The following is a 22,279-nucleotide window of genomic DNA, read 5'->3' as shown; positions in this document are numbered from 1 at the left end:
GTACCATGCTGTTTTGGTTACTGTAGCCTTGTAGTATAGTTTGAAGTCAGGTAGCGTGATGCCTCCAGCTTTGTTCTTTTGGCTTAGGATTGTCTTGGCAATGCAGGTTCTTTTTTGGTTCCATATGAACTTTAAAGCAGATTTTTCCAATTCTGTGAAGAAACTTATTGGTAGCTTAATGGGGATGGCATTGAATCTATAAATTACCTTGGGCAGTATGGCCATTTTCATGATATTGATTCTTCCTATCCATGAGCATGGTATGTTCTTCCATTTGTTTGTGTCCTCTTTTATTTCACTGAGCAGTGGTTTGTAGTTCTCCTTGAAGAGTTCCTTCACATCCCTTGTAAGTTGGATTTCTAGGTATTTTATTCTCTTTGAAGCAATTGTGAGTGGGAGTTCACTCATGATTTGGCTCTCTGTTTGTCTGCTATTGGTGTATAAGAATGCTTGTGATTTTTGCACATTGATTTTATATCCTGAGACTTTGCTGAAGTTTCTTATCAGTTTAAGGAGATTTGGGGCTGAGATGATGGGGTTTTCTAAATATACAATCATGTCATCTGCAACAGGAACAATTTAACATCCTCTTTTTCTAATTGAATACCCTTTATTTCTTTCTCTTGCCTGATTGCCCTGGCCAGAACTTCCAACACTGTGTTGAATCGGAGTGGTGAGAAAGGGCATCCCTGTCTTGTGCCAGGTTTCAAAGGGAATGCTTCTAGTTTTTGCCCATTCAGTATGATATTGACTGTGGGTTTGTCATAAATAGCTCTTATTATTTTGAGATACGTTCTATCAATACCGAATTTATTGAGAGTTTTTAGCATGAGGGGCTCTTGAATTTTATCAAAGGCCTTTTCTGCATATATTGAGATATAATCTGTATATAATCATGTGGTTTTTGTCTTTGGTTCTGTTTATGGGCTGGATTACATTTATTGATTTGCATATATTGAACCAGCCTTGCATCCCAGGGATGAAGCCAACTTGATCATGGTGAATAAGCTTTTTGATGTGCTGCTGGATTCAGTTTGCCAGTATTTTATTGAGGATTTTTGCATTGATGTTCATCAGGTATATTGGTCTAAAATTCTCTTTTTTTTGTTGTGTCTCTGCCAGGCTTTGGTATCAGGATGATGTTGGCCTCATAAAATGAGTTAGGTAGGATTCTCTCTTTTTCTATTGATTGGAATAGTTTCAGAAGGAATGGTACCAGCTCCTCCTTGTACCTCCGGTAGAATTTGGCTCTGAATCCATCTAGTCCTGGACTTTTTTAGGTTGGTAGGCTGTTAATTATTGCCTCAATTTCAGAGCCTGTTATTGGTCCATTCGAGGATTCAACTTCTTCCTAGTTTAGTCTTGGGAGAGTGTATGTGTCCAGGAATTTATCCATTTCTTCTAGGTTTCTAGTTTATTTGCATAGAGGTGTTTATAGTATTCTCTGATGGTAGTTTGTATTTCTGTGGGATCGGTGGTGATATCCCCTTTATCTTTTTTTATTGCATCAATTTGATTCTTCTGTCTTTTCTTCTTTATTAGTCTTGCTAGCGGTCTATCAATTTTGTTGATCTTTTCAAAAAACCAGCTCCTGGATTCATTAATTTTTTGAAGGGTTTTTTTGTGTGTCTATCTCATTCAGTTCTGCTCTGATCTTAGTTATTTCTTGGCTTCTGCTAGCTTTTGAATTTGTTTGCTCTTGCTTCTCTAGTTCTTTTAATTGTGATGTTAGGGTGTCAATTTTAGACCTTTCCTGCTTTCTCTTGTGGGCTTTTAATGCTATAAATTTCCCTCTACACACTGTTTTAAATGTGTCCCAGAGGTTCTAGTATGTTGTATCTTTGTTCTCATTGGTTTCAAAGAACATCTTTATTTCTGCCTTCACTTCGTTATGTACCCAGTAGTCATTCAGGAGCAGGTTGTTCAGTTTCCATGTAGTTGAGCGGTTTTGATTGAGTTTCTTAATCCTGAGTTCTAGTTTGATTGCACTGTGGTCTGAGAGACAGTGTGTTATAATTTGTGTTCTTTTAAATTTGCTGAGGACTGCTTTACTTCCAACTATGTGGTCAATTTTGGAATAAGTGTGATGTGGTGCTGAGAAGAATGTATGTTCTGTTGATTTGGGGTGAAGAGTTCTGTAGATGTCTATTAGCTCTGCTCAGTGCAGAGTTGACTTCAATTGCTGGATATCCTTGTTAACTTTCTATCTCATTGATCTGTCTAATGTTTATAGTGGGGTGTTATGGTCTCCCATTATTATTGTATGGGAGTCTAAGTCTCTTTGTAAGTCTCTAAGGACTTAGTTTATGAATCTGGGTGCTCCTGTATTGTGTGCATATATATTTAGGATAGTTAGCTCTTCTTGTTGAATTGATCTCTTTACCATTATGTAATGGCCCTCTTTGTCTCTTTTGATCTTTGTTGGTTTAAAGTCTGTTTTATCAGAGCCTAGGATTGCAACCCCTGCCTTTTTTTGTTTTCCACTTGCTTGGTAGATCTTCCTCCATCCCTTTATTTTGAGCCTATGTGTGTCTCTGCACATGAGATGGGTCTCCTGAATACAGCACACTGATGGGTCTTGACTCTTTATCCAATTTGCCTGTCTGTGTATTTTAATTGGAGAATTTAGCCCATTTACATTTAAGGTTAATATTGTTATGTGTGAACTTGATCCTGTCATTATGATATTAGCTGGTTATTTGGTTCGTTAGTTGATGCAGTTTCTTCCTAGCATTGATGGTCTCTACATTTTGGCATGTTTTTGCAGTGACTGGTACCGGTTGTTCATTTCCATGTTTAGTGCTTCCTTCAGGAGCTCTTGCAGGGCAGACCTGGTGGTGACAAAATCTCCCAGGATTTGCTTATCTGTAAAGGATTTTATTTCTCCTTCACTTATGGAACTTAGTTTGGCTGGATATGAAATTCTGGGTTGAAAATTCTTTTGTTTGAGAATGTTGAATATTGGCACCCACTCTCTTGTGGCTTGCAGAGTTTCTGCTGAGAGATTCATTGTTAGTCTGATGGGCTTCCCTTTATGGGTAACCCGACCATTTTCTTGGCTGCCCTTAACATTTTTTCCTTCATTTCAGCTTTGGTGAATCTGACAATTATGTGTCTTGGAGTTGCTCTTTTCCAGGAGTATCTTTGTGGCATTCTCTGTATTTCCTGAATTTAAATGTTGGCCTGCCTTGCTAGGTTGGGGAAGTTCTCCTGGATAATATCCTGCAGAGTGTTTTCCAACTCGGTTCCATTCTCCCCATCACTTTGAGGTACACCAATCAGACATAGATTTGGTCTTTTCACATAGCCCCATATTTCTTGGTGGCTTTGTTCATTTCTTTTTAGTCTTTTTTCTTTAAACTTCTAGATTCATTTCATTCATTTGATCTTCAATCACTGATACCCTTTCTTCCAGTGGATCGAATCAGTTACTGAAGCTTGTGCATTTGTCACATAGTTCTCGTGTCATGGTTTCCAGCTCTATCAGGTCATTTAAGGACTTCTCTACATTGGTTCTTCTAGTTAGCTATTCACCCAATCTTTTTTTAAAGTTTTTAGCTTCTTTGCGATGGGTTTGAACTTCCTCCTTTAGCTTGGAGAAGTTTGATTGTCTGAAGCCTTCTTCTCTCAGCTTGTCAAAGTTATTCTCCATCCAGCTTTGTTCAGTTGCTGGTGAGGAGCTGCGTTCCTTTGGAGGGGGACAGGCACTCTGATTTTTAGAATTTTCAGCTTTTCTGCACTGCTTTTTCCCCATCTTTGTGGTTTTATCTACCTTTGGTCTTTGATGATGGTGACGTACCGATGGGATATTGGTGTGAATGTCCTTTCTGTTTGTTAGTTTTCCTTCTAACGGTCAGGACCCTCAGCTGCAGGTCTGTTGGAGTTTGCTTGAGGTCCACTCCAGACTCTGTTTGCCTGGGTATCAGCAGTGGAGGCTGCAGAAGAGTGAATATTGCTGAACAGCAACTCTGGAAGGTTCGTCTCAGAGGTGTACCCGGCCGTGTGAGGTGTGAAGTGTCAGTCTTCCCCTAGTGGGGGTGTCTCCCAGTTAGGCTACTTGGGGGTCAGGGACCCACTTGAGCAGGCAGTCTGTCCATTCTCAGATCGCAAACTCTGTGCTGGGAGAACCACTACTGTCTTCAAAGCTGTCAGACAGGGACATTTTAATCTGCAGAAGTTTCTGCTGCATTTAGCTATGCCCTGTCCCCAGAGGTGGAGTCTACAGAGGCAGGCAGGACTCCTTGAGCTGCGGTGGGCTCCACCCAGTTCGGGCTTCCCAGCTACTTTGTTTATCTATTGAAGCCTTAGCAATGGTGGGTGCCCCTCCCCCAGCCTGGTTGCCACCTTGCAGTTAGATCTCAGACTGCTGTGCAAGCAATGAGGGAGGCTCCGTGGGTGTGGGGCCCTCCTAGCCGTGCACGGGATATAATCTCCTGGTGTGCCATTTGCTAAGACCCTTGGTAAAGCACAATATTAGGGTGGGAGTGACCCGATTTTCCAGGTGTGTGTGTCATGGTTTCCCTTGGCTAGGAAAGGGAATTCCCTTCCCCCTTGCACTTCCCAGGTGAGGCGATTCTTCGCCCTGCGTCGGCTCTCGCTCGGTGGTCTGCACCTACTGTCCTGCACCCACTGTCCAACATGCCCTAGTGAGATGAACCCGGTACCTCAGTTGGAAATGCAGAAATCACCCGTCTTCTGTGTCATTCACACTGGGAGCTGGAAACTGGAGTTGTTCCTATTTGGCCATCTTGGAACTGCCCTGTTTTTTTTTTTTGTTTTTTGAGACAATCTCACTCTATTGCCCAAGCTGGAGTGCAATGGTATGATCTTGGCTCACTGCAATCTCTGCCTCCCAGGTTGAAGTGATTCTCCTGCCTCAGTCTCCCAAGTAGCTGGAATTACAGGTGTACACCACCATGCCCTGCTAATTTTTGTATTTTTAGTAGAGGTGGGTTTTTGCCATGTTGGCCAAGCTGGTCTCAAACTCCTGGCCTCAAGTGTTACACCCACCTTGGCCTCCCAAAGTGTTGGGATTACAAGTGTGAGCCACCATGCCTGTCTTCTCCGTAAGTCTTATTCTGAAGTTTTCCCTGCTATCTTTTGGTTTGGTTGAAGCTCATCTTTTAGTAGATTGCTTGGGAGGGGCTCAAGAGTAAAGTGTTATCTGGAATGTCTGTTTCATGTATTTTTTAAAATAGCCTTCATACTCGAATGCTGTTACTTTGTTGGATAAAAATAGAGTTGGTTGGATAAAAATCCCTGGCTTGAGCTTTCTTGCCTTGAACTTTATAAAAATACAGCTCTACGGTTGTATTACTTTGTGTGTTGCCCTTGAGAAGTATGATGCCAGTCTTATTTCTTATCTTCATAGATAACTTGGTCATTTGCCTGTAGGCAAGATGTCATTATAAAGCCTGGTAATTTTACTAGGACATATCTTGGAGTTGATCATTATGAGCCAGTTTTTCTAGACACATGGTGAGTCCTATCCACATATAGATTTTTTTCTTATTACTTAAATTTTTCTTGGATTGTAATTTTAAACTTTTAGTTTTTCCTCCATTTTGTTTTACTTCTTCGAGGATTTTTCATTTGTCTGCCTTCCAGTTGAACTATTTTTCCCTGACCCTTTATCCTTCTTTCTCTATCTCATTATCATTTTCTTCACTGGTTCTTATCTTCTTCAATGCCCATTATAAAGTTTTTATTTGAATCGATGCTACCTTGGGTACTTTGTAATTTAGTATTTATTTCTGGGATGGTTTGTCTTTTTAAAAAATTTCTTTCCTGAATTAATCAAGGCTCATTTCATTTTTTCTTCTCTTTGGTCAACTTCTGTTTTAATTGTTGAATAAATGAATGAACTGTTAATTGTAGGCTTAAAAACATCTCCAAATGCTTGTTTGAAGATACTTAATTCAGTTTGAAATCTTACGTTATAATTTACTTCTGTTTTGTGGTTATTTGAGAGGAAGAATTTTTGTCATATGAAGATTTCTCCCCATTTTCTCCTTATAACAGCTTTTAATGGAGCTGGTCTGATTTTCCGTATTTCTTGGCCATGATCATTTCTTTGCCGTGGTTTAAGTATACTCTCTTCTTTCAGTGTATTGAAGTATAGTTTCTTTAAATGGATGAAGTTGTAATTGATGGGAGGTAAGGGGAAAGAAGGGGCATAACCTGTTGTTCTCTTCGGATTTTCTGCTATGCTTAATTTTCCCCTCTTATATCCTTCTTTCTCTTCCCTGCCATGTATACAGGATACCTCTTCCTCTCTGATACCTTCACCCCAGAAGCAGCGCTCATTATGATGAGTGCTGCTTCTGGTCCTTCTCTTTCAGGTCCCTTCTCTATGGCTGTTACTGTGAGCTACCACTCCTAGACCTGTGGTCAGAATTTTTGTACTCAATGTTGAACTTTCTCTCTCTCAGGATGATTTTATTTGTGCTTCCTTTTGTGTTCCCTACTTCTCTCTGTTCTTTTCCAGCATCTCTTAAGATTTCTCTTTCCTTGCTTTCTGTCCCTATAGTGTGTGTGTGCATGTGCATATATATGTGTGTATATGTGTGTGCATGTGTGCACATATATGTGTGTGTGTGTGTGTATGTATATATATATTTGATTGAGTAGAGATTCACACTCAAGGTATCTCCTATACTAGGACCAGCTGGAATTCTCTTTATAAGCTTTTCAAGATATCCTACTAAATATTCCATCTCTTAACAAACTGAAGAACTATGTACTTTTTTCTTATTTCTTGATTCCCTTAATTTTATACTTGTGTACATTTTTATTTCTCTGATAACTTCTTATTGAGGATAGGGATGAGTTTCTTAATCATATTAATACCTACTACCAAGGAGACCTGATACTTACTAGAGATTCATACAATAATTATTGAATTGATATTTCACCTATATTTTTATTTCTTTTCCCAAATCTTAATTTATTTACATTGTAGATGCTGAAAAAAACTCTTAAAGGGTCTGATAGTGAAGAAGTGGAAATAACACAGGAGACACCAAATTTGGTGCCGTTTGGGGATGTGGTATGTATGAGTAACCCTCAAAAACCTGTATAAGTTATTTATTATTTGATAATCAAAAAGTATATGCAGAAAATGGTTCTCTCTGATGATATATTTATGAATTTTTAATTTTTATGAGTCAGAGAAACATTGTAATAATCACTGAAATTATAGAAAGCATCCTGATTCACAGAAATAATACCTTCTATATTAGGGATTCCCAAATCTAGTTATATCAGAATTACCTGAGATGCTTTTTATAAAACATTAACTTGAGTCTCCACCTAACATCTGCTAGCTTAGAATCTCTAGGAGAGGAGCCTGGGAATCAGTAATTTTACTGAGCTCTTAAAGTGATTATATTTATTGCTAGATCATGCAAAAGTTTGAAAATTGATCCTGCGCCCCTCCCCCATCCAAAAAGCCTCCTAGAAACAAAAGCAAACACCCCCCCCCCTCTTTCACACACACACACACACACCCCCACCCACCACAAAGGGATGACCCAGTATCTAGGCTGAGAACCAGAAAAATCTGTTATTCTGTTTTCAAAGTACAGAAAAAGACATGAGAATCTACATGCATATAGAACTGTCAAATATCATGACATTCATTTACAGTTATCTTTATTTTCTGAACACTATTAGAGTTGTAACTGGGTATGAAGTAAGAATTTTTCTTGTCCCTCTACCTCCTATCATATACAATGTTTCATATAATATTTCTGTCATTTCAACTTGGTTTTAAATACTAAACATGGCTAAATATATTTGACTAATTCTCATATTAGGATTCAAATGTTCCTGCATTTATTTTGTATTTGATTTTTTGATTAAGCACATGATGCAATTTTCTTTAACATTTAGAAAAACTTGGTGCAAGAGCATGAATATTTGACAGCCCCTGGCATGTTATAGCCAATAAATCATTGCTGAATGAATTAAGTGGTCTTAGAATACTGGATAAAAGAGTTTGTCTGACATAAGGCACATTTCTTAATTTTATATGCAGGGTGCTGTATTTTATCAGTTCTCACCTAATATCAAATAAAAACAATTTAAAAAGTGATGATCAGATTTATGTGAATAATGAATTATTCTTTGGCTTTGTATTCTTGTTCATTTTAGGTTTACTTTGAATGCGGCTTGCCCATTTTTCTTCAGTATTTCTGCTTTCTGATGATTTCTATTAACTAGATATTTTTCATGAGAAACAATATTTCGAGTGAGAAAAAACAACAACGTGGAGTTTTACTTTTTAAAAATAGAGTTGAGTGTAAAGTGGAAGAACAGTTAACTTTTTAAATGCATTCACTGTCTGTGTTTTTGTTTTGATTGTTGTAGGTTGGCTGCCTGGGCATTCATGTAAAGAACTGCAGACATTTTACGCCTAACAGTATCCTTTCTTTTGATTTAAGAATCATAGTAATTGTATCTCACTGTTTCAGTTATCCATTGCTGCATTACAGATCATTCCAAAACTTTGTGGCTTAACACATTGACCATTTTATTATTAATCACTACTGTGCATTCACTAGTTGCTGCTTCTGCTTCATGATATAACAGCTTGGGCTGTAGTTGTCTGACAGTTCAAAAGGGCTGGAATATCTAAAGTGGCCCATTTACATGTCTGGTTGCTTTAGTGGGGATGCATGGAAGGCTAGACTTAGCTGGGATGCTGAAATGGTTGGATCTCTCCCTCTTTCCCTGAGTCCTATCATGTTTTTTTCCCCCTTGTATTAATTTTAATTTAAAAATATATCACAGTAATATATTATTTATCTTGATTACTAGTTTTTGGTGTCCCCTTAAATTTTGTGCCTGAGGTGAGTGGCTTTTTGGCTTACTAGTCCCAACCCTAGTCACGTTCCATTACATTTTATTGGTTAATGTAATCATAGAACCAGCCCAGATTTAGTGGCAGGGGAAATAAAGTCTACTTTTTCATGTGGGAGTAACAAAAGCTTTTCAGCCATCTGTATTCACCTCAATCACCATATAAGTGAAAGGAAAAATATATATCTTCTTGTATGATAATGTTAATTTATTTGTAAGTAATGTGTGCTTCCTTTAAACATTTTTAAAAGGATTTATTTTATATTGGTGCTTTTAAATAAGCTGTGTGCTTATTTTTAGATTTATCACAGCATAAAACTAGCCTCATTATGGAGATTTGATGTTTCTTCTTTATATAAAGAGAATTTTGGAAAATAATTCTGTATAAATATATTTTTGAAGATAGTTAAATCGTGAAACAAAATTGTTTTACTCTGTAGCATTCTATGAAAGATACAATACAGTCCAATATAATATAAATGAACTATATTCTTAAGTGAATTAGGGTAGAACACTTTTTGTCTCAAAATTAAAAATAAGTTATTCTGATATATTTTAAAATATTTTGAATTTCTACATAATTATCCTTATTTCAATATTTCAACTATATATTGCATAGTCACCTTGAAATTAATATATAGAAAAACTTGCAAAGAAATTTTGCTGGAAATGTGAGGTTAAAAATATAAGGGATGTAGCCGGGCGCGGTGGCTCAAGCCTGTAATCCCAGCACTTTGGGAGGCCGAGACGGGTGGATCACGAGGTCAGGAGATCGAGACCATCCTGGCTAACACGGTGAAACCCCGTCTTTACTAAAAAATACAAAAAACTAGCCGGGCGAGGTGGCGGGTGCCTGTAGTCCCAGCTACTCGGGAGGCTGAGGCAGGAGAATGGCGTGAACCCGGGAGGCGGAGCTTGCAGTGAGCTGAGATCTGGCCACTGCACTCCAGCCTGGGCGACAGAGCGAGACTCCGTCTCAAAAAAAAAAAAAAAAAAAAAAAAAAAAAAAAATATATATATATATATATATATATATATATATATAAAAGGGATGTAAGGAAGAATCAACCTTCTTTTACTTACATTGTGTCCACCAGTGATGGGCAAAAATACTATTTTAGAAGACTTTTTTTCTATTGTTTAATGCTACATGATTGATTCTTAGGTTTTGGTCTGAATCATTTAATGTATTAATTTTATAATGTATTATTGTTCAATTACAACAAAACTTATTTCCTAAACATCATTCTATTTGCAGTCAGTTTACAACATTATGCTAATTTATTTATTCGCATCTCTATAAACAAAGCTGTGAAATGTACAAAAATGTGTAGCTTGCTATCCAAAGACAGTGAGAGGAACACTGTAATTAAGTTCGATGAAGTGAAGTATTTTTCTGTACAGGTAATGTTAATATCTCTTCTAGATATTAGAATGGCTCCTTATAGTTCCAAATAGTCTACCCTAATTCTGTCTTTTTATAAAAATGAGTAGAAAAGAAACAAAAGTAGTGAGTGCCTTTTTATTTGGTATCTTACAGTATTCTATTTCTATACTGTGGGCTATAGTGGTGTTTTTAAAAAAAATAAACAATTTACTGCAAAATGCATAATCTTAGTAGATTTCTTTCCTGAGATGTTACTGTCTGTGGTTTCAAGTATTCATTATGCATGTATTTATCTCTATCTTGCTCTTCTCTTCCCATCTACTATCTTCCACCTTAGAGTTTTTCCCATCTCCTTTCCCATTCCTTTTCTTCTATCCTGTTCTATTCCCCTTTGTCTCTCTCTAAGTATTGTTGCATGGATTAACTTAGTCTTTATTACAACCCAAACACACACACACACACACACACATACACACGCACACACACTCTCTCTCTCTCTCTCATCCTTATTTTACGGATGAAGAAACTGAGGCACTCTGTGGTTAAGGACCTTTCTTAGGTCATGGAGCTGGTAAGTGGTAAGTGGTTGAGCTGGGAGTGTGGGCACTCTGGTTTCAGACCACACTACATTAAACTGCCTCACATGCCAGCTCTTACTATGTTTCTGCTTACAGTTAGGCTTATTAGAATCTTAAATGTATCTTAAAACTTAAAAAAAAAAAAAAAATGGCTAGGCTCAGTGACTCACGCCTGCAATCCCAGCACTTTGGGAGGCTGAGGCGGGCAGATTACTTGATGTCAGGAGTTTGAGACCAGCCTGACCAACATGGTGAAACCCTGTCTCTACTAAAAATACAAAAATTAGCCGGGCGTGGTGGTGCACACCAGTAATCTCAGCTACTTGGGAGGCTGAGGTGGGAGAATCACTTGAACCCAGGAGGCAGAGGTTGCAGTGAGCTGAGATTGTGCCACGGCACTTCAGCCTGGGCAACAAAGCTAGACTCCATCTCAAAAAAAAAAAAAAAAAAAGAATGACACTATTCCATACAGCTGCAGGATTCATTGATTTGTCCAATTATTTATTACATTAGTTGAATTTTAGGGGAATCCTAAAGCATTTTCTGTATGCTCTATATTATTTTTCAGACATTATCTGTTTAAGCATTGAGTAGTGAAGACAGTTTTTTTTTTTTTTTTAATACTTTAAGTTCTAGGGTGCATGTGCACAACGTGCAGGTTTGTTACATATGTATACATGTGTCATGTTGGCTTGCTGCACCCATCAACTCATCAGTTACATTAGGTATTTCTCCTAATGCTATCCCTTCCCCAGCCCCCCACCCCCTGACAGGCCCCGGTGTGTGATGTTCCCCGCCCTGTGTCCAAGTGTTCTCATTGTTCAGTTCCCATCTATGAGTGAGAACATGCAGTGTTTGGTTTTCTGTCCTTGTAATAGTTTGCTAAGAATGATGGTTTCCAGCTTTGTCCATGTCCCTGCAAAGGACATGAACTCATCCTTTTTTATGACTGCATAGTATTCCATGGCGTATATGTGCCACATTTTCTTAATCCAATCTATCATTGATGGACATTTGGGTTGGTTCCAAGTCTTTGCTATTGTGAATAGTGCTGCAGTAAGCATACATGGGCATGTGTCTTTACAGTAGCATGATTTATAATCCTTTGGGTATATACTCAGTAATGGGATCGCTAGGTTAAATGGTATTTCTAGTTCTGGATCCCTGAGGAATCGCCACACTGTGAAGACAGCTTTTTAAGCATAGGGTTTTGTTTGTTTGTTTTTTTAAGAAAAAAAACAAGGAATAGTTTTGCTCGAGGCAATACATACTGTTTGTTTTACTCTGCAAATAGTTTTCCTAAGCTTCACTGGCAAATTCTCAAGAATTTGGGGGATATATGTCCATTTAAATAAAATTTGAAACATTAATACTTGAAAATAATGTAAAGTATATAGTAAGGTGTTTATCTTCATTAGCATAGTCAAAATCTTTTTCCTGTATTTATTTAAATAGGTACTGTTAGTTTGAGCACATTAAAAGGACAGTTTTAATGGAACTCTAATAGAAAGCTTGAGAATGACTTAATAATTACACAGAAAATCGGACAAGCAAGCAAAGAAACAAAAAATCAAGATACATTAACTACAGGGAAATTGAAAAATGATACAGGAAAGGAAATATAATTATTGTAATATATTGTTAAACTCTGAATGATAGTTATACATATAAACTAATACAAACACTAACAATCTAACAAAAATGTATGTTATAGAATATATTGGAGGAATGGCGAGAAGTATGAAAACTGTCGGGGGAGAATAGAGAGAGAATATTTTTCTTCCACAATATGCAGTTAATACTTAGTATTTCAAACTAAAAAAATCAATGAATAATATAAGCATGTTACTTAGAAACAGGAAGGCAAAACGTAGAGAAATTTATTTAGAAGTCGAAAAGGCAGCTTCCGAGGAGTGGAAATTAGGGGGTGGGTGGGGTGGAATTCTAATATTGTACCCAGGATTTAATTTACAGAAGTATGACTATATGAAAACATGGAGAGGTACTGTCATTGAAAAAAGAATTTGTTTTATTCTCTGAGAGTAGGGGACATGAAACACCACTGAGGGACACAGGGGAAGTATCAGAATGGTCAGGAGGCAGAGGACAGGAGTGAGGGAAGAATCTAGGCCTTTTGGGGATTGCTGAGGGGAAGGTAAGGCAGGAAAACCATTTAGGATTGGCTGGTTTGAATAATTTCAGGGGTCTTTGGGTTATAGAAATGGTCTCTAGTTTTCTAATACCTGGCCCTGGGATAATTTAGAGCAAAGGAAATGTGTGAGAATTAGATTAGTAGGTGGTTGGCTGGGTACGGTGGCTCATGCCTGTAATCCCAGCACTTTGGGAGGCTGAGGAGAGCGGATCACCTAAGGTCAGGAGTTTGAGACCAGCCTGGCTAACATGGTGAAACCCATCTCTACTAAGAATACAAAACTTAGCTGGGTGTTGTGGCACATGCCTGTAATCCCAGCTACCTGGGAGGTTGAGACAAGAGAATCGCTTGAGCCCGGGAGACAGAGTTTGCAGTGAGCTGAGATGGCACTACTGCACTCCAGCCTGGGCAACAGAGTGAGACAAAAAAACAAAAACAAAAACAAACAAACAAAAAATGGTGGGTGGAGCTACAGTGTTGGGATTGGTTAGTTTGCAATTAAAAGATATGCTCTCTGCTAAGCCTTTGCTGTCTCTAGCAGTTTAACACTGGGAGGGGAAATCTCTCCCTCAACAAGCTTTTTAAGATGCCAGAATTTCATAACGTACAGAAGCTTTTTTTTCTTTTCTCTTAAAACAAAATGTGATTGAGCATAGTGGCTCACACCTATAATCCCAGCATTTTGGGAGGCCAAAGCAGGAGGATTGCTTGAGGCCTGGAGTTCTAAACTGGTGAGACCCCATCTCTACAAAAGAAATATTAAAAAATTAACTGGGTGTGGTGGCATGTACCTGTAGTCCTAGTTAACTCCGGAGACTGAGGCAGAGAATGGCTTGCAACCAGTAGTTTGAGGCTGCAGTGAGCCATGATCCTATCACTGCACTCCAGCTTGAGTGACAGAGACCCTGTCTCAAAAATAATCAAACCAAAACAAACAACAACAAAACAACAAAACCATGATTAATACAGGTGAGAGTAAAAAAAAGTACTTAGTTTTAACCATTGTAGAAATTTTTGACTATATAGTATATAATTAGGATAAAATAAAATTACATTGCATACATTTTAGGACTTTAATTTGCTAAAATGTACAACATAGATCTAGGTTAAAAAATTTTAAATCCATACAAACTAAGAACTGAAAACACATGGGAAGTGGATTTAACTTATTGTTCCAGAAAGCTGCTGGGAAAGTGATATAAAAACTCAGACTGAAGAATGAGTAGCAGCGAATCTGTCTGTTTCTGGCCATGCTGGAATATTTGGTATTGGATTCACACGCCTGCTCTAAACAGCTATGAAACAGAAAAATACATGAAGAAACTATATCCTGGCATGGGACAATGGAAAGTGGAGGGAGGCACTTCTAAAGAGAAGGGACGCACAAGCGGAGAGCTCCACATTTAAGCAGCTTTTTGTTGTTGTTGTTGTTGTTTTTGTTTTTTTTGAGACGGAGTCTTGCTCTGTCTCCCAGGCTGGACTGCAGTGGCGGGATCTCAGCTCACTGCAAGCTCCGCCTCCTGGGTTTACGCCATTCTCCCGCCTCAGCCTCCCGAGTAGCTGGGACTACAGGCGCCCGCCACCTCGCCCGGCTAGTTTTTCGTATTTTTTAGTAGAGACAGGGTTTCACCGTGTTAGCCAGGATGGTCTCGATCTCCTGACCTCGTGATCCGCCCGTCTCGGCCTCCCAAAGTGCTGGGATTACAGGCTTGAGCCACCGTGCCCGGCCTTAAGCAGCTTTTTATCTGGCAGCGATTCTTGCACAGCAAAGTGAAACCCAAGAAGAGTGTGGCAGTCTTGGTGCGCGGAGGAAGCAGACGCCGAGCGGAGGAAGCAGACGCCGAGCGGAGGAAGCAGACGCCGAGCGGAGGAAGCAGACGCCGAGCGGAGGAAGCAGACGCCGAGCGGAGGAAGCAGACGCCGAGCGGAGGAAGCAGACGCCGAGCGGAGGAAGCAGAGACGGCAGTTTAGTACCCCTAAGGAGACTGGAATTTGTTGAGCAGGGTTCTAAAGACAAAGGAATAGCAGATAACGAGCCCAGAAATCTATGTAGGTATTCTACTCAGGTTCTTGGCTGAAAATAAGTTGTGTGTGTACGTGGTAAACCTCCAGGAGAAACTACAGAGAACAGACGCTGGAGGGCTGAGAGCTGACCAGGAAATTCAGAAGGCCAAATTCAGAGTTACTGGAGTTTGACTCAGCGAAAGCAGAGAGATCTCATTAAATAGTCCCAGAATTCTGTTGAGATCCCAGAAAGGCCAAGTTTTAGGAGCAAGGACCATGTTCTACAGAAACTGCAATAGACCCATCCTCTAACGAAGCCTCTATAGGACGAACATAATCTGCCAGGAATTGCCTTCCAGAAAAGAACTCTTTTTAGAGGAAGATATTTTAAAAATCCGGAATCTCTATCATTTATAATGTCCATTAATACAATAAAAAATTACCACTTACGGAGGAATAAAAGCAGTCAGTAGAAGTAAACCCACAGATGACCCAGATGTTCAAATTAGAAACAAGAACTTTAACTGTCATAAACATATCAAAGTGGAAATGGTGTACAAAAGGTGGACAAAATGGAAATTCTGAAGACAGTGAAAATGGAAAAGAACCACGTAAAAATTCTAGATCTAAAAAGTACAGTATTTGAAATGGATAGTTCATTGAAGGACTTAAAAGCATTCTGGAAACAGAGAAAGGATCTGTGAACTGAAAGACTGATCCATCAAAATCATTCAAATCGAAGCTGAGGAAAAAAAGATTGGAAAAATGTAAGAAACTGGTGGGATATTGTTACTCAATTTATAACATGTAGTTGAGTCCCAGAGGAAGAGAAGAGGAAATATATTTTTTTAACTTTTAAGTTCTGGGGTACATGTGTAGGCTTGGTACATAGGTAAATTTGTGTCATGGGGGTTTGTTGTACAGATTATTTCATCACCAGATATTAAGCCTAGTACTCAGTTATTTTTCTGATCCTCTACTTCCTCCTACCTTCCACCCTCTGATAGGCCCTGCTGTGTTTTGTTCCCCTCTGTGTCCATATGTTCTAATCATTTAGCTCCCACTTATAAGGGAGAACATGTAGTATTTGTTTTTCTGTTCCTATGTTTGTTTGCTAAGGATAATGGCCTCCAGCACCATCCATGCCCCTGGAATGGATAGGATCTCGTTATTTTTTATGGCTGCATAGTATTCCATGGTGTATATGTACTACATTTTCTTTATCCAGTCTATCATTGATGGACGTTCAGGTTGATTACATGTCTTTGCCCTTGTGAATGGTGCCGCAATGAGCATATGCATGCATGTGTTTTTGTAATAGAACAATTCATATTCTTTTGGGTATATACCCAGTAATGGGATTGCTGGGTCAAATGGTATTTTTGTTTTTAGGTCTTCGAGGAATCACCACACTGTCTTCCACCATAGTTGAACTAATTTACACTCCCACCAACAGTGTATAAGCATTTCTTTTTCTCTGCAACCTCGTCAGCATCTGTTTTTTTTTTTTTTTTTTTTTTTTGAGTTTTTAGTAATAGCCATTCTGACTGGTGTGAGATGGTATCTCATTGTGGTTTTGATTTGCATTTCTCTAATGATCAATGATGCTGAGCTTTTTTTCACATAATTGTTGGCCATATGTGTGTCTTCTTTTGAAAAGTATCTGTTTATGTCCTTTGCCCACTTTTTAATGGTGGTGTTTGTTTTTTTCTTGTAAATTTGTTTAAGTTTCTTATAGATGCTGGATATTAGACCTTTGTTAGATGCATAGTTTGCAAAAATTTTCCCCCATTCTGTAGGTTGTCTGTTTACTCTGTTAATTGTTTTGCTGTGCAGAAGCTCTTTAGTTTAATTAGATCCCATTTGTCAATTTTTGCTTTTGTTGAGTTTGCTTTTGGTGTCTTCATCATGAAATCTTTGTCCCTGCCTCTGTCCTGATTGGTATTGCTTAGGTTGTCTTCCATGGTTTTTATTTTATAGTTTTGGGTTTTATATTTAAGTATTTAATCCATCTTGAATGAATGTTTGTATATGGTATAAGGAAGAGGTCCAGTTTCAATCTTCTGCATATGGCTTGCCTGTTATCCCAGCACCATTTATTGAATACGGAATCATTTCCCTATTGCTTGTTTTTGTCAGGTTTGTCAAAGATCAGATAGTTGTAGGTGTATGGTCTTACTTCTGGGTTCTCTGTTCTGTTCCTTTGGTCTATGTGTCTTTTTTTGTACCAGTACCATGATGTTTTGGTTACGTAGCCCTGTATAGTATAGTTTGAAGTTGGGTAGTGTGATGCCTCTAGCTTTGTTATTTTTGCTTAGGATTGCTTTGGTTATTTGGGCTCTTTTTTGGTTCCATATGAATTTTAAAATAGTTTTCTCTAGTTCTTTGAAGAATCTCAAGGGTGGTTTATTAAGAATAGCATTGAATCTATAAATTTCTTTGGGCAGTAATGGCCATTTTAATGATATTGATTCTTCCTAACTGTGAGCATGGAATGTTTTACCATTTGTTTGTGTCATTTCTGACTTCTTTGAGCAGTGGTTTGTAGTTCTCCTTGTAGAGATCTTTCACCTCTCTAATTAGGTGTACTTCTAGGTATTTTATTCTTTTTATAGCAGTTGTGAATGGGAGTTCATTCCTGATTCAGTTCTTGACTTGTTGTTGGTGTATAGGAATGCTAGTGATTTTTGCACATTGATTTTTTTGTCCTAGGACTTTGCTGAAGTTGTTTATCAGTTTAAGAAGCTTTTGGGCTGAGACTATGGGGTTTTCTAGATGTAGGATTATGTTGTCTGCAAACAGGGATAGTTTGACTTCCTCTGTTCCTATTGGGATGCCTTTTATTTCTTTCACTTGCCTGATTGCTCTGGCCAGGATTTCCAATACTATGTTGACTAGGAGTGGTGAGAGAGAGCATCCTTTGTCTTGTGCCAGTTTTTAAGGGGAATAGGGAATTGGTTTGGATTTACATCCATTGTTTTTGAAACACATCAGCTGAATAACGTTGAGGTTTATTTAAAAAAAAATAGGGAAGCATTGCCCATTCAGTATGATATTGGCTGTGGGTTTCAATACCTCAATATCTTTCTTATTATTCTGAGGTATGGTCCTTCAATACCTAGTTTGTTGAGAGGTTTGACATGAATGGTATTGAATTTTATTCAGTAGCTGCATTATCTGCATCTATTGAGATAATTGTGGTTTTTGTCTTTAGTTCTGTTTATGTGATTAATCACATTTATTTATTTGTATATGTTGAGCCAACCTTGCATCCCAAGGATAAAGCCTACTTGATAGTGGTGGACAAGCTTTTTGATCCACTGCTAAATTCAGTTTGCCAGTATTTTGTTGAGAATTTTTGCATCAATGTTCATCAAGAATATTGGCCTAAAGTTTTCTTTTTTGTTGAATCTCTGCCAAGTTTTCATTAGGGTGATGCTGGCCTCATAGAATGAGTTAGGGAGGCGTCCCTTCTCCTTAATTTTTGGAAATAGTTTCAGTAGGAATGGTACCAGCTCTTCTTTGTATATCTGGTAAAATTCAGCTATGAATTCTTCTGGTCTTGGGCTTTTTCTGGTTGGTAGGCTATTTATTATTGCTTCAATTTCAGAGCTTGTTATTGGTCTATTGAGGGATTCAGTTTCTTCCTGGTTCAGTCTTGGGAGGGTATATGTGACCAGGAATTTATCCATTTCTTGAAGATTTCCTAGCTTATTTGCGTAGTGGTGTTCATAATACTCTCCAATGGTTGTTCGTATTTCTGTGGGGTCAGTGGTAATATTCCCCCTTGTTGTTTCTAATTATGTTTATTTGAATCCCGAAGAGGAAATATTTAAAGAACTAATGACCTAAGTCTTCCCCAAATTGATTAAAAATCCATCCATAGATTCAAGAAACTCAGTGAACTTTTAAGTGAATAAGTACAGAAATGATCACACATATGTACATCCCATTCAAACTGCTGAAAACCCAAGATAATGAGAAAATCTTTTTTTTTTTTTTTTTTTTTTTTTGAGACGGAGTCTTGCTCTGTCACCCAGGCTGGAGTGCAGTGGCCAGATCTCAGCTCACTGCAAGCTCCTCCTCTCGGGTTCACGGCATTCTCCTGCCTCAGCCTCCCGAGTAGCTGGGCCTACAGGCACCCGCCACTTCGCCCGGCTAGGTTTTTTTTGTATTTTTTAGTAGAGACGGGGTTTCACCGTGTTAGCCAGGATAGTCTCGATCTCCTGACCTCGTGCCGCTCGTCTCGGCCTCCCAAAGTGCTGGGATTACAGGCTTGAGCCACCGCGCCCGGCCGAGAAAATCTTAAAGGCAGCCAGTGGGCGGGGGGGAAACACATTACATTCAGATGCACAACAATAAGAATATCAGCTAACTCTCCCTCAAAAACGATGTAAGTCAGAGGACAAGAGAATGCCAGCTTTAGAATGCTGGGAGGCAGGGAGAGTTCAGCCTAGATTTCTATATTCAGTGAGAATATACTTCAAAAAGATGGTGAAAGACAAAAGCTGAGAGAATTTGTATCTAGAAGACCTGCATGGTAATAAATATCAAAGAAAGCTTCAGGTTGGAGTCAAATGATCCCAGATAGAAGCCCAGATGCACAGGAAGGAAGAACACTAGAAATGGTAAATGTGTGGGTAAAAACACAAGACTATTAAAAAAAATTTCTCCAAAAGACAATTGAGTCTTATTATTTAGAAACACAATAATGTCAAGGAATGATAGGAATTGTAGCATATATAGAAGTGCAATACATGGGCAGAATAGCACAGAGAATGAGGAGGTGTAAACAGAATTATACTATTGGACATAATGGCTTAATTTTAATTCAAGATACATTGTGATATGTGAAAGATCCATATTATAATCCCTAGAGCAACCACTAAAAGTTAAACAAAATTGTATTAGGAAGGAAGAAAGGAGAAGGAGAGGGAGGGAGGGAGTCAGGGAGAGGGAGGAAGATGAGTGTGGGACTAAATTAGCCCCACAGAACTTAGAAAATGACAGTAAAACTTTAGGAAATCAAGAAGAAGAAATTATTAACAGAAAAGAAATAAATGAGTTATTTACAGCAATGTAGATGTTAAAGAAATGTAACAATACAAAAGCTAATAATAAAAGTAGCGCAGTAGGCACAATTCTGGTAAGTCTCATTGAGAAAATTATGCAAAATTTGGAATATAGGTATAAATATGAAGGCAGTTTAAAAAGTTAAAAAAGAGAATATCATATATAACTCTATGCCAAAAATTTGAAAATATAGATGAAATAGAATATTGTGTTAGAAAAATATGAATTACATTGTTTTAGCTCTATCTTTTGTAAACTGAATATAGATTTAAAACATCCGGTCTGACAGTCTTTGTATTTTATCTACATCTGTTAGTGTAGTAGTTAATATATGTAATATTAATGTATGTAACGTTACTGTAGCGTCTGTCACATTTTATGTAATTATAATATATTTGAGTTTAAATTGGTTACCTTCTTTTGTGCTTTCTATTTATCCCAATTGAACCATGGATTATTTTTTCTTTTTTTTTTAAATACAAAGTAAATAACCTTTTATTATCATAGTATCCATTAATCCTAGAATAATGATTAGCTCAACACAAAATAGTGTCCTTCACAAAGAAATATTAGATAAAACTAATTAAGCTGTGCTTCTATTTGGCAAAAAAGTTTTGCTATGACAGAATTTAAAAACAAAATAAGAAAGAACAAAAACATGTTTAAGCCTTGTTAAAAAAAAAAGATATTTGTCACCAGAGTAAAGTAATACATTATTATGATATTTTGACATTATTTACTCGCATTCAATTTTATCTGATTGGTGTTGAGTTAATCATCAAACAAAAATATACTACTTAATAAAGCCAATTATATACAAGTAGGCTTTGAATAATTGAAAGGTGCAACATTTTAGAAAGTGTTGACTATACAGGTAGTTAAGGTAGATTTCTTGACTCTGTTTACCTGTTTTCAGGACCAGTAAATTATTCATAATGATAATTTAATGATTATAAAGTACATTTTGTCCACTTGTATAATAAATAAGGAAATAAATGTTGAAGTGTTATTTAAACACTCTTTTAATTCAACCATGTATTAAAAATTATGTAGGTTCTGCTGCTTCTCTGAACTAATTACCAGTGTCATCTCCATAATTATGTACCGTATTCATTTCACAGAGCAACACTTAAAATGGAAATAACATAATTTATCATACCCGCTTCAATAAACTGTATAGTTGAAAATATGCATGAATGAATTTTAAGGTATATGAGCTCTTGAATCAGTGGTGTCACAAAATGTCTGGGAAGTAAACATGAATATTGTCATATTATTCTAACCTTGAGCTCGTGACTTTGTGTACTCCTTTATGTAAATTCAAAACAGTAAAATAAATTTCATGCAAATTATTCTATTCTGAAATCTGTGATTATGTAGATAAAAACTGAGTTTAATTTTACCTTTTCAAGGAGATATTGATGTAAGCATTATGGTCTGTATTTCAAGAAAAATGCTTGATTTTTGATAAAACTTTGTAAAGCTTTTTTTTTTTTATTATTATACTTTAAGTTCTAGGGTACATGTGCACAACGTGCAGGTTTGTTACATATGTATACATGTGCCATGTTGGTGTGCTGCACCCATTAACTCATCATTTACATTAGGTATATCTCCTAATGCTATCCCTCCCCCTACCCCATCCCCACAATAGGCCCCAGTGTGTGATGTTCCCCTTCCTGTGTCCAAGTGATCTCCTTGTTCAATTCCCACCTATGAGTGAGAACATGCGGTGTTTGGTTTTCTGTTCTTGCATAGTTTCCTCAGAATGATGGTTTCCAGCTGCATCCATGTCCCTACAAAGGACATGAACTCATCCTTTTTTATGGCTGCATAGTATTCCATGGTGTATATGTGCCACATTTTCTTAATCCAGTCTGTCACTGATGGACATTTGGGTTGGTTCCAAGTCTTTGCTATTGTGAATCGTGCTGCAATAAACATACGTGTGCATGTTTCTTTATAGCAGCATGATTTATAATCCTTTGGGTATATACCCAGTAATGGGATGGCTGGGTCAAATGGTATTTCTAGTTCTAGATCCTTGGGGAATCGCCACACTGTTTTCCACAATGATTGAACTAGTTTACATTCCCACCAACAGTGTAAAAGTGTTCCTATTTCTCCACATCCTCTCCAGCACCTGTTGTTTCCTGATTTTTTAATGATTGCCATTCTAACTGGTGTCAGATGGTATCACATTGTGGTTTTGATTTGCATTTC

General features: G+C 37.7%; 1 protein-coding gene across 6 annotated transcripts in view; it reads left to right on the top strand.

Annotated features, from left to right (window-relative positions):
• LOC103217647 (C2 calcium dependent domain containing 6) overlaps positions 1 to 22,279 on the top strand; it is a 73,925-nt gene that overhangs the window by 4,998 nt on the left and 46,648 nt on the right. For 5 of the 6 annotated variants that reach the window (XM_038001744.2, XM_038001743.2, XM_038001746.2 and 2 more), the window contains exons 2-4: positions 6,962 to 7,048; positions 8,371 to 8,422; positions 10,121 to 10,266. In XM_038001744.2, coding sequence (XP_037857672.1) covers positions 6,962 to 7,048; positions 8,371 to 8,422; positions 10,121 to 10,266 — 285 coding nt within the window. Of the gene's footprint in view, positions 1 to 5,358; positions 5,479 to 6,961; positions 7,049 to 8,370; positions 8,423 to 10,120; positions 10,267 to 22,279 lie in introns of those variants that run through there. The other variant, XM_038001747.2, reaches the window with a different exon arrangement.

This window comes from Chlorocebus sabaeus, chromosome 10 (genome assembly GCF_047675955.1).
Source record: "Chlorocebus sabaeus isolate Y175 chromosome 10, mChlSab1.0.hap1, whole genome shotgun sequence".
Classification (NCBI taxonomy): domain Eukaryota; kingdom Metazoa; phylum Chordata; class Mammalia; order Primates; family Cercopithecidae; genus Chlorocebus; species Chlorocebus sabaeus.
Note: the sequence above shows the minus strand (reverse complement) of the source record. Positions and strands in the feature narration are given on the sequence as shown.